At 36.2% G+C, this 13,022-nt stretch overlaps 1 protein-coding gene across 2 annotated transcripts in view; it reads right to left on the bottom strand.

Annotated features, from left to right (window-relative positions):
• Positions 1-4,298: 4,298 nt before the first annotated feature.
• The window catches only part of ANKRD28 (ankyrin repeat domain 28), a 76,419-nt gene continuing 67,695 nt past the window's right edge, over positions 4,299-13,022 (bottom strand). For both annotated transcript variants that reach the window (XM_059819040.1, XM_059819039.1), the window contains exons 27-28: positions 10,665-10,756; positions 4,299-4,819 (exon numbers count right to left, since the gene is read on the bottom strand). In XM_059819040.1, coding sequence (XP_059675023.1) covers positions 4,533-4,819; positions 10,665-10,756 — 379 coding nt within the window. In that variant the 3' untranslated portion in view covers positions 4,299-4,532. The remainder of the gene's footprint in view (positions 4,820-10,664; positions 10,757-13,022) is intronic.

The following is a 13,022-nucleotide window of genomic DNA, read 5'->3' on the forward strand; positions in this document are numbered from 1 at the left end:
ACCTCCCTCACCCGCCCTGTGGTGCACTGAGCCAAAGAGCATGTCCCCCAGTTCTCCAGAACATAAACACATACCCTTTTTATGTAGGTTTCAGTTTTTAAGATGAGAACCTCACTGAGCCAAACATGGAATTAAGTAGTATGGGCTCTCCGGACACATCTAGCACTGTTAAAAATGTTCCATGATTATGCACATGAAAAAAATTCTAACAAATACATGCTAGACAACAGTCTTTTGTACAGTATTCACTGTTGCTTACAATCTTTCTACAGGCTTATCCTTTCACCCAGTTACTGCATGATTAACAGAAAGGTCAGCATAAACTTTTTTTTTTCCAATAAAGAAGTGAGCTGTCAGAACAACACTTGTATTATCTCAAACCAACTGGATTTAATGAACATTCTCTCTCTTTTTTTTGTGAACTAGAATATAAATAGAGTATGTTATTCTGGATTACTACAATAGTTGTTGCCTTTAAATGGATGTAATCTCTGGGCAAGACAGGAAGGTTAATTCCTCTCAAAATCAGAATTATTGGGTTGAAGAATCTGTAAACATTATCTCATGCTCCTTTTTAGTGATCTTCCATACAGCTTACGTTAACAGTTTTGGGATCTTTAGTGCCCTTTGTGTAGATGTTAAAAGGAGCAAAACTTTGAATTTTTAAATATTAAGTTTTTTAACCAAACATTTATTAATTCTTTAGCTTGGTAGAGAATTCAGAATTTTAAACCAGAAAATAGCCTACCAGAAAAAAATGCCACCACAACCAAGATCCAAATTTAAAAAGTGCATATTGCTAGCTCTTATTATTCCAAATATATTTATATGCTTATTTTGTACTTATCTAGGGGTGGGAAGCAATAAAGAGTAATAGGATGAAATACAAAGCAGGAGACACAGAGAGGTCAAAATTTTGTATGAAATTACAAGAAAAATCTTTTTGATTACAGTGGGGTCACTCGGGGCATGGGGGGAAGACAGACTGATTCTTCATTTTAACAACATCAAGCATTTATGCTACCACACTACACTCTAAAAGTAACAGCTTAGCCTAGGAGGTTGATACTAACGTGGCATTTTCTCCTGCAGAACATTTATCCTGAGAACTGAAAAACCCATAAAACATCCCAGAAGTCAGAGTACACAGGAAGCTGAGCAGAGCTGGTTGTTCTCATTCCTGAAGTCCATTCAATTTTTTTTTTTCAAGATAAAAAGGGTTTGTTTTATTCTAATATACTGCTTCAGGGGTCCAGCCAAGGCTCACTGCTCTCTCTTGCTGAAAATCCAAGAGATTGTTTGGATGAAGGTTGTAACAATAACTGTGCCCTATTCATCTGTACAAAAAGAGGAGGATTTGTTTTAGAAAGATGGAAGTTCCAATATAATTTTCTGGAAATGAACAGGCCTCCACTGAGGTATAAACACCTTTTTTTTTTTTTTTTTTTTTTTTTTTTTTAATACCACCTCCCCCAGCCACAGACAGCATTATTTGTTCTACAGAAACAAGGAACCTTCTGTTCCTTGACCTCTCATTAAGAACGTAGCCTCTGACCACAGTAGCATGTTCTTTAAACAAATCATGTTCCATTTTTGGAATAAGACCATATTCTAGTAATAGTCCCAATTATCACTTACAAGGCACAATTACTGTCCTACCCATACTGCCAGGTAGTAATGGAGAGGTTTTTTGGTTTTGTTTTGTTTTTTAAATAGGAACAATCAAATACACGCAAATTACAATCTACAGGCTCACTGAATAATTTCTAATTATGAGATACACAAATCACGTAACTCTGAATTCCTAAATGGAATTAACAATTTATAATAAAAAAGAGACAGATCTTTAGCTCTAAGAAGTTCACAAAACTAAACTGAAAAATAACGCCATTTTATGCGGCAAAAATTTTTCTTCTTCAATAGGTGAGCAGTAATGAAAAAGAAGCACAATTTCTGATTGATATAAGGAAACAAAGGTGTTCAACAGCCCTGTTGTCTTCATTTGCTTGTATTCCATAGCCAACTTCCATAAGTTTTAAACCAATGCCTTCTGAGCTTTTTCTCCTCTGTCAGCCAGGCACACAGTGGATATGAGTAGCTCTCAGTCTCTACTGCCCTGCTAATTTTTCAAAGAAGATGGGAGCGTCCCCTCCTGTAAACTGCCCTATGGCTACAGACACCACATTCTGAGGTAAAATGCCATCTTGAAATCAAGCAGAAATTAGCACAGATAATAAAGGCCTATTAATATAATCTTCTCACAGTTCCTTTGAAGCAACAAAACCAGGACAGTTTCATTAAAAGAAATATGCAATTGTTACCTTTTAAATAACAGGTATGCTACTTGGCATTCTGATTCAGATTTTCCAAAAGCCTATGAGGAAAAATGGGTCTGTGCTCCTTCAACCTTTGTATTTAAATAGATGCAGTGAATCTCAAGACAAGCCACTATGGATCTTTTAAGCGCTGCCTGCGTGCTCAGCTGAGGCACATACGTCACTCCCACAGAGCCCTACAGTTCGGAAGATTCAGAGGGAAGAAAACACAGAAATCACAGTCTCCCTGAAGTCATCTAATTCTGCTCACAGACAAATATACTGCATGTATAAACAATGAACACAGACACAAATGGTTAAGAAAGTAATACTTAAAAGGAAACCTGAAGGAATAATGAAGTAATTTAACATTTAAAATTATTTAAATAGCTCACCTTCACTTTAGAATTAAAATGCTGGCAAAGCCTTTGTGAAGTAAATTTTAGAAATTCTAACAGTTCAACAAAAGAGACTTTGTCATTAATGCTTAGTAGATACAAATAAATTATTCATTAGTAGAACTCACATTTGGGTTTTATTATACTCCATAAAATATACAGGAATCTTGAAGTACTGAAAGAGTGCAGGTAAATACAGTATTCAAGCAGTCACTATTTCTATGTACATGCTCATTAATTCTTCAAAAACCCCACAAAATTATCAAATAGATCAAAATATTGTCCCGTGTTTCCATACTATGTTCAGAAAACCAGCTGATAATTTACAGTATCATAAAGATTTCCAGTTTCACAATACAAAAAGGATAAAAAGGAAATTGGAATCAGTTTGTAGTAATTTATTTGTACTTTACCAGGACATGCAAGGATTCCTTGCATGTACATAAACAAATTCACTTGAAAAGTAACAGTTATAGTTAAAGCAGAGCCAAATAAAGTAAATATTCATATTTAACAGACAAAACTTTAGCTTACTAATGTCAGTTTTTCATTCTTCAGGCAATGAAAACCCCCACAGCAGTTTGTTATAAATTAAAAAAAAAAATCTTCGGGCAAGTCTGAACTACATTACAGGGACCTGTTTCTGCTGTTTATTTTCTAAATGGAGCACAACAAAGATACACAGCTTTTCCCACAGACCAGACACAGTACTTTTTTTTTCTAATAGGGAAATATACTTTTAAATTCACCTCCCCCCCTTGTAACTCCAGGGTTTAAAAAAACCATGATAGGGATATACAATTTTAATCTTACATACAAATTTATGATGTAAGGAAGTGGACAAATTGTCAAAAAGAACTCTCAGTCACAACAGGGTTATCAATACATTTCATTTTTTATGCAGTTTCATAGTTTCCAAGTTACTTGTGTATTTTTTAAATTAAAAAAATCTCAATTCAAAACCCAAAAGTTAAAAAATCTAAAACTGTGCAACAATTACTGTTTCCCTCCCACATCTCCCACCCCTTCCCTTGTTTATTACACTGTACATTTTTCACCCTGACTTCACCTTGTTAGCTGGTTTAATTTTAGTATTATAAAAGTATGACAAGCTCATTTTCATTTCTCCTAAAAGAAAAAGAAAACAAAACTTAAAAGTACATCTGCTTTCTTTCATGGTACATTTAATAGTGTCGGAAGGCTTTCAGATGATTAAAAAAAAAAATAAATCAACATTTAAAACCAAATCTAAGCTTCTTTTCCAGAAGTAATTAAGGTTTGGTTAGAACAACTTCTCAAACAACCTATTCCAGTTTTCACAAAAAGGTATTTCATTAAAAAAATCTTTTAAGTTATTTGGTCCTTTGGCAATTTGCAGCACAAACAATGCCTACTGTACCAAACTCATTTATTGCCTTCAAAATGGTTTTAGTTTTATTGATATTTAAATCTAGCATCCTTTGTGTTGTACAATAGCGTTGTTCATTTACATCAAGTAGGGTGCCCAGTCTACAGAAATTACTCCCGGCACCAGAAACAGAATGGTAGAATACAGTTAAACAAAACAGTTTTAACATTCTTTTTTTTTTTTTTGCCATGGATTCCAAGTACTTATTCAAGAATTTATGCTTCTTCTGCAAAATATGCTCTTAAAAATCCTCCTAGAGTCTCAGATTTTTTTATATGCAACCACAATAAAAAACATCTTCTCAAATGTCTGTCCTCTTTTTGTATTCAAACACTGACAGCTTTTTTTCAAAAGCACATGTCTGACCTTCCAGCGTGAGGGTTCACTCTTCAGACCTACAAAATGTAGCTGCTAATAGGTCTCAGAATCTGAGTCATTGAGTTCATCTTCTTCTGTATATGGGTAGCCATCTTCCCGGCCAATGTTGTTGAAAGTACAGTATGAGCTATGGTCACTCCTCACGATTGGCAAGGAATCGAAGGTGACAGTTTTTGAGGTGTTGGTGTAATGATTAATGGCATTGAATGTAAGGGAAGGTAATGTGCTGCTCGATGAAACAGGCATCATTGTGGCCAGAATGAGAGCTAGGCAATCAGCCACATCCTTATTGGGTGCACAGGCCAAAGCTGGTGTGTAACCTGGAAAGTCAAAAAACCCAAAACCTTAATTTAAAATAAAAGACAGTGTAAAAATTTCTCCAAGATCATGTCATCTTTCAGCTGCAAAGCTTGTTAATAATGCTTAGTTCTGCACTGTTTAAAAAACCCCCAAACCACAAACATAGAATTAAATGCATTATCAATTAGTATTTTTTAACTTTCAGTTACAAAAACAACCCAGAAGTTCGTGGGCTTTGGAACAGAGATGTAATTGTTTTGTTAAGCACAGTCGACACTCTAGGCCAGCGAGAAAAGCCTGGATTTGAAAATGGTGAGGAAGTCACCTGGCTGAGGAGAAACAACTAATGGCAGCCAACAGTGATGGGTGAAGGCATTCACTAGAGAGCTACTGCAGAAACTACAGCCCAACATGCTAAATATCCAGAAGCTTCCATATAGATGTTCACCACAGACAGTTATTTTAATAAGACTGTCCTGTCTCAATAATAAGCTAGCTAAAGCATTAGGGCCAGTTAATTGAAAAGTCAGAGCATACAATTTCAATCAACCTGTACTTTATTACAATATACAGTAATATAAACTATACAGCCTATGTTTAACTTTTACTTGAGGGATATCAATTAGGAAATCCACAGAAGTCTGAGGGAATGCCAGCTGGATTAGTAGGCTAGGGCTTGCAGAGAGAAACTACACCTCTTGGTTGCCCAACTGGTCTGGCCAAACTCCTCCTGCTAGGCAGCGCTACTGCGACAACCCCCAAATGCAGGAGGTCTCCGGCTGTGGAATGATTTGCAGTCAGGTCATGTAGCTGTGAAATCTCTTCTGGGTAACTGTGGCTCTAATAATCCTCCAACACTTCAGCTTTTGCAGCTTCCCCCTTCCCTATGTACTTGCCTCTAACTCACTGAATGTCAAGAAAAACGCTTCAAATTCTCCTCAGTGGAGATCCACATATTGCTCCCGTCTCAGGCTTTAGGCTTAATCATTCAGCAAGGCACCTGGTCTCAAGGTGTATCTACAACACCGAGGCACTGTAACTGGTGTTGACAATAGCAGCTCTAGAAGCATGGCAGTCACATACATGCAACCACAGATAACAGCTAATTCTGCCGCCAAGACCAAAGTAAGTTCCCTCTACCTGGGTCCACACAGAAGTGGGTGGCCAGATCACCTTGTAGCACCCTTGCAGTATCTCTCACTGCATGCGATAGATATGCCCACAATGAGCTGAACAGGAAGACTCATGTTCAGGTACATTTGGCAGTCTGAAGTCCTGCACTACCCCCAGTCTACAACTTAAATGTGTACAACACCAGGTAAAAAGCACACAAGTAATTTTAAATAATAGATGCCTTTAAAGCAAACCACATGATGGATTTCTATCCAGACCTTAGGAAGGCAGGGAAAATGAGGTGATGCCCATTCTACCAGCAAGTGCTTCAGCTACTAAGGAATCATCTTTATTGTATACAAGTAGATCCAGGTCAAGCATTAGGATAGAGCTCAGGAGTAGTTACCATGTTGTACAATTGCACAGAAGTTTTAAAGAAGTAGGCACATTATGGAAAATAATTTTATCTAGAAATTAAGAAAACAGCAAGCAGGGGACAGACAATCTTGCAGTTGAGCTATTACTTGATCAGGACAGACCTTGTGCTTGATGTTTGGAACAGAGTAAGACAACAGTCCCTGCCCAAAGGAGCAGACAGTCCAAGGAAACACACAGATAATTCAGGCACAAAACACACCAGCTGACCATGCGATAGGGCCATACAGAAGTGCAGCGCAGCAGATGTTTTCATTGTTAGTAAGGTATCACAGCACTTAAACAGCTCAGAGTTAACAGTGACAGTCTGCAGAAGATACATTTTGAGTGGACTCAGAAGCAAGGGCCAGAGCTTGCGACACTCGGATTGAGACTGCACTTCAGGCACGTCAGGCAGAACAGAAGGCTCAGCATTGATACTCAAATGCACACAATTTAGTATGTACAGTTGCTGGAGATTGTATGAAGGTAAGATGACACACGACACACAAAGTAAGTTTATTCAAGCTGGCCATGCTCAACACCATTTCTTTTGCTAACATGATTTGATAAAAGCTCAAAGAAGAAAAACGAGTAGTCTCCAGCTACCTTTGAGCATCCCAGTTCATCATAAAAACATTAAAGGCCAACGTAAAGATTAAACAGATTACTAGCTTCTTTTAAGAGCTCTCTAAAAACAATATTTATATGAATATTCGATTGTAGATCTTAAGCTTCTGGCTTTTATAAGTAGGAATGAAATATCGCAGTTTTATTCTTGCCTTAGCAAAATGAAGTAACTGCTTGCACCATGGAAGACTGACATCTGCGTCCTCCACCAAATATTTATGTCTATATAATTTTAAAATTATAAGAACAAGTTATATTTTTATGTTCCTTAAACAACTGCAAACTGATCATTCATATGTGAGGGCAACAATAGGTATAAATACTTTAAATGTTCTTTTAATAAGATGTTGGTAAAGGTACCAACTCCACTGAAATACTTTTACTCAGTTCTCATCTAATGTTCCCCAGAATCTGTACTTGTATTTGCATAAGCTTTCACAGGACAATAAAAAAAAAAAAAATCACTATCTTCATTTATAGACAGGGCAACAGAAGCAGAGTGAGGTGAAGCAGCTTCCTCGCACAACAGAAAACAGAGCCTAAGGGGTGGACATGGACTTGAAGACCAGGGCTCCCCCTGCCCAAACACAGAGCTGCTCCCTTCCCTGGGATTTGAAAGTTTCCATGAAGGTGCCCACAGAAAAATCAGAGGGTTATTAACGTGGTCAGTGCAAAGACAGTCTCAAGATAAACTGAATGAAGTCTTGCACTTGGGAAAAAGAATAAAGGAATCTGAGGCATGAGTCATCTTGTAAGCATTTACAAAAAAATTCCTTCCAGAAAACTGGAGGTCTCCAGTATAAACTAGAATACAAGTAAAGGAAGGCTTGGAAAAGAACTAGACAAAAAAAATATCCCATCCCCCCCTCCTTTTTATTTTTTTAAAGGCTTGAAAGGCCAATGATCACTGTAATGATGAATCTAGAAAACAAGAGACACCTCCATGCTATGTCAGTCTCCCGAGTTAGAGAATGCCTACTCTCACTGCTCTGGTGCACATTAATAAAACCAAGACAAGACAGACCGTACCAGGAAATTTAGCTAGCCTAGTTAAATAGCAGGGGAAAAACCCAAAACAAAAAAAACTTGAAAAGTTGGTTGAGTGACCAAAAATAAAACTTCAGCTGGCGTCAAATGAAAGAAAAAGCTAGTAATTTCTGTTAGGACAGGTAAACTTGCAAAAACAATGTAAAATTCAACAGAATTTTTGTAGATGCCGGTGATGGCAAAGTTTCCTCAAGACAGGTGTGGAAATACGGGAAAAGAACTGAAAGATTTGAGTGAGAACTGATACATAACTGAGCATGAACCCTCAACATGATTACTTTTGGGAAGTATGCCGGACAGTTAATTTGCTGTTTCAGTTGCATTTAATCTTTTGAGAACCAGGAGGATTAAATTTTTTTCCAAAGTCATTAGCTCTTAAACACCTCAAAAAGTGATCTCACCACATTAGGAGATGCTCTATAACAAAAGCAGTATGACTTCAAATCTAGAGCTTTAAATATCTTCTAGATTATTTATAAACTGAAATGCAGAGAATTGGAGTGATGTTAAGTTTTTTCAAAGCTCATGTGTTTCAATAATTTTCTGTAGCCCAGATATAGCAGCAGAGGACCATTAAGGAGTTTTATACAGATACAAGTAGAGACTGCTTGTAAAAAAGGGTCAATGCAGCCTTTACAGAAAGCGACAACTTCAGAGACAAAAAGGGGGATCACCGCTCCATACCAGCTGAGGTTCTCCTGATTACATGTTCCATATATGAAGACACACTTCCATGTAGAACACTAAAACTTACTTCCAATTTAATCTAATTCTATCTGAAATGCCAAGCTTGCATGGCAGATCAGTGAAATTATCTAAGCTATGCTAAAGTAAGAGAATGTCAGTGTTAGGTGCTGGAATATTTTGCATCACATTTCTTCAGTCCGCTTTGCTAAACAGATAGCTTTCACCCCCCAAAATTCATGAATCGTACTCTTGTAAGACTTTCTAATTAAAAAAATAAAAAAAAGAAAAGTTTCTCCTATATTTTTACTTTATTAGAATTAAATAAATGTATGTAATTTTTTTTTCTTTAGAAACACTTACACTCTAGCAGTAGATGCTAAAATCAAAGACAAATAGACCTAAAGCAGAACCTGGCTATCACTACTGCCACCTTTTCCATTTAATATAAAAGGTACACTATGGAAATAAAGAAAACTTTTGCAACCGGTTTAGCAAGCCTGCTAACATACTAATACTTCTAAGAATTAAGAAAAAATTACAGTGACAGGTGAAATAGATCGATAAATCCCACAAAAAATTCCCTTGCTCTCTCACAACTCGAAGTACTCATCACTTCACACATACTGTACTTTAAGCTGGCACATTCATCCAACAGAAAAAGAATTCATTATGAATATTCTCAAGGCTGCTTAAAATTTTATAAACAAAGCAATTGCTATTAGAAAGAAAGTTAAGAACCACAGTGAGGAACTAGATTAGGTAGCACTCAGAGTTACTTTAAAATTTAAAATATGAGCAGAATTAAAAAGAAGTTTAACATGTTTCAGTTAGATCCCCAGGCTGCCCAGAGAACTGTGACTTCTATACACACAACTGTTTCCTCTGTTACGTCAAAGATCCACCCTAACAAGGGACTGGCTGGCTGCACATGAAAAGCCCACAAAAATATGAGTAACATCTCCAGTTAGCATACTTGTGATGAGAAACAAAAATCAAAAAGGTATGTTTTCCAATCTTTTCATTTTAGGGAGTTTCATTTAGCAGTGACCCTGTACCCTATTTTAGGCAAGGAATGATCTTTAAATCACAGATGTCACTTTAAGCAGTGTAATTTGAGAAACACACAGAGAAAGTCACAGAAAACATTAAGAGACAAAAACCATTCCAAACTGAAAATATAATTAGAACTGTTAATTAGGCACATTGCTTCTGGGGAAAAAAAAAAAAAGGACAAACCACCAAAAGAAACTCAAAAAAACAAGAAGCAAAAAACCAAAAACCCAAAAGAACTCACCCCCTCCCCACCCCAAACTCCAGCTACTGCTTTCATTTAAGACACATTGGGTATGGCACAAGAGCAAGAGCTCTTAGGCTATTAAAAGCACAGCTGTGGAGGACCACAGATGTCTTACATGAAAATATGCAAATAAAAAGTCAGTAGATCTAATTTTCTTTTGTCCTTACAAGGTATAGGATTTATTCTCTGTGATAAAGCAGTTACTTTTTCTTACTTCTATGTGCTAAAAAACTCTGAAGAGCCACAAGCTTGAGACCAGTAACTGAGATCTGTAATTCATACTTGCTTTTAAAAACTAACACCAATATACCTACCATGACAAAATAGATGGCAATTCAATCCAGCTTCTTAACAGCTGACAGTTATATTTTACTTTGAGCATTAGATTTTTTTTTTTTTTACTGTCTCCAGTATGCCAGAGCTAGTGTATTCATTATAAAACTACAAATGCAAACCAAACATTTCTCTGCCGTGACCTGCATCGTTCTGAAAGTTTTCACTTCCCTTACATTGGTGCTGCTTTGCTAAAATGATCCATCACCAACACAACACATTTTTTTCCATGGGGGAACCTACTGTGAGGCTTATATGAAACTCCCAAAGGGTTATTGCTTTTCAGTGAGCTGAGTTTATAACCACAGTTCCTTATGGGGAAACAAAGTTAAATTTATTCTTACCATTTTCATCTACAGCAAGTACACTTGCTCCCTTCCCTAAAAGCTCTTGAACTACAACCGTTAGTCCGTTCCGAGCAGCAACATGCAGAGGTCTGTGAAGACAAGCAAACTGGTATATAAACCTTAGAACAAGATATTAAGTAAGATAGGTAGCTTGCATCTAGGTAAAAGATTATTGAAGTATTTATACTGGTATGTTATGTACACATTATATAAACATTGTAGATGTAATAAGATGGGAAAACCAGCAAATCTCTTTTCTTATTGCAAAGAAACCGTACAATAACAATTGTGCGCTTTCTTTCTTCTTTTTATGGCACCACACAGTGAGGAAGTAGCTGCTAGAAGAGACCTGGCTGCTTATGAACTTTATCACATTAAAAATTTAGAAACATCTGGTACGTTACTGATAAATCCTTCACTGAACTGCTGTAACAGATATCATCCCATCTGAGAGTTACTCCATGTCACTGGCAGTAATCATTAGAATAGTAACAGCAGAATGGTAGTCATTTTATTGCATGTAAATGCTTATAAGAGATGCAGAAGCATTTCATCAATCTGCCTCTTAGAAACCACTATATTCCACTGTGACTAGAAATGAAAAAATTTTACAGTATAATGCATGAAGCAGGAAAAACAGATTAGTTTTCAAAACCTCAAACTATTAACCATAACCTTGTTTTGCGGTGACTTGATCTATCAAGGGAAGTGTAGCTTTACCTCAAATATTTTAATTATATCTTTTTCAAATACAACAGTTTTTCAAAATTGCTTCCCACTGGCTTAAATAAAACCCTACCACCACTCAGCAAGAAACAGAATAATCAGCTTACTTCCCTTCTGCTTTATATTGCTCTTAATTAGTTCTGAGATTCTTAAAATTGTTTGAATTAACTGTGAACTATATTTTGATTTGGAAACAAGTGCCTTACTTAGAGACCAGAAATACAAAAGATACAATCAGGAGAAGCTATATCTATGGTGCTTATATTAAAGTATTAAAATTCAAGAACTACTGCACACCATAGATATACTGAAAAATGTACTGTAATTAAAATAATGGCCAACAATTGTAATGCTTATCTTGGCACAAAGTAGGACATTGTTTATTATGAAAGCTGTTTAAAAAGTCAGTTTAGTTATTAGAAAACATTTGCTAAACCAGTAATATTTGAAACAACTGTTAAAATCTTGAAATTTATAAAAACATTTCATGGAAGTGAGAATATGTACCTATTTTTCCCCATGACATGTCTTGATCAGACTATATGAGCCAAGGCATGTGGGTGGAATTAGATGAGCCTGTGGTAGCATACTTTTCCACTGCTGTTCCCATCTCATTTTTGCTTTTCCTCCTCCCAAGATATCACCCCCTTCAAGCCAGAAATGGGGCAATGAATCCCTTTCCCGCTTTCTGGTTATTTCATGCTGTCTGAGGTGCACCATGGTGAGCAGCAAGAGCAGAGGAAGAAGTCTTACTATCTTAACTCCTTAGTTCCAGTAGATCTCTGAGAATAGTTGGAAGAACTGTAAGGAGTTTGAACATGACAGATTCCAGAAGGGACGTAAGGCCAAAGAAATACATAAGCTGCTTACAAGTTCCAGTGTTTTTTTTTCCTAACTGGTCTGTGATAGCATTATTCAAGCAGTCTAACAATTCACGTACGTAACTCAGCTACATACCAGGTGTCAAATATTGCCTATAACACAAATACATTCTTTAAAAGGAAATAAATGCAGAAGAGTAATTTTAATAGCCCATCCTGACATATATTCCCCAATATGACATACCACTACATTTTTAAGTTTTCCTTATGATTGGGCTAACAAAATAGGCTTAATTCTACTTGAAAGAAGACCTTCAGGAAGCATTAGGCATACTATATTCTCCATAATATTTAACAGAAAATAGTCTTTCATCCTAGTAGCAATAGGTATCTTTTCCTAACAAAGCATGCTGAAGAACAAAAGCATACTTCAGCTAGATTTTTTATTAGCTAGCTTTGAAGACCATGTCTTAGTTTACCCCCAATGAGTTAACTGAAGTGAATGTTAATTGAAAAATTAGATAACTTATAAAACAGAAAAATATTGTTTACAGGTAATCTCAGTGGATTGCAGTAATTCCACACAAGATTCCTTGAATCACAATACTGTAAGATTTATTTATCATCTCTTTCACTCAGCTAAAACTAGAACTTTAAGTATGAAGAAAATACGATTTCACTTCAAGTCGGTTAAACTCCTGGTACCTGTTAAGCAATTAAATAAAAATTCAACCAATTTGGAAAAAAATTCTGAAAAATATTCCTCTTTATGAGCAAGATACTGGTTTTAGCAGAAACACACCAAAAA

The sequence above is a fragment of the Gavia stellata genome, chromosome 6 (genome assembly GCF_030936135.1).
Source record: "Gavia stellata isolate bGavSte3 chromosome 6, bGavSte3.hap2, whole genome shotgun sequence".
In the NCBI taxonomy this organism is placed as follows: domain Eukaryota; kingdom Metazoa; phylum Chordata; class Aves; order Gaviiformes; family Gaviidae; genus Gavia; species Gavia stellata.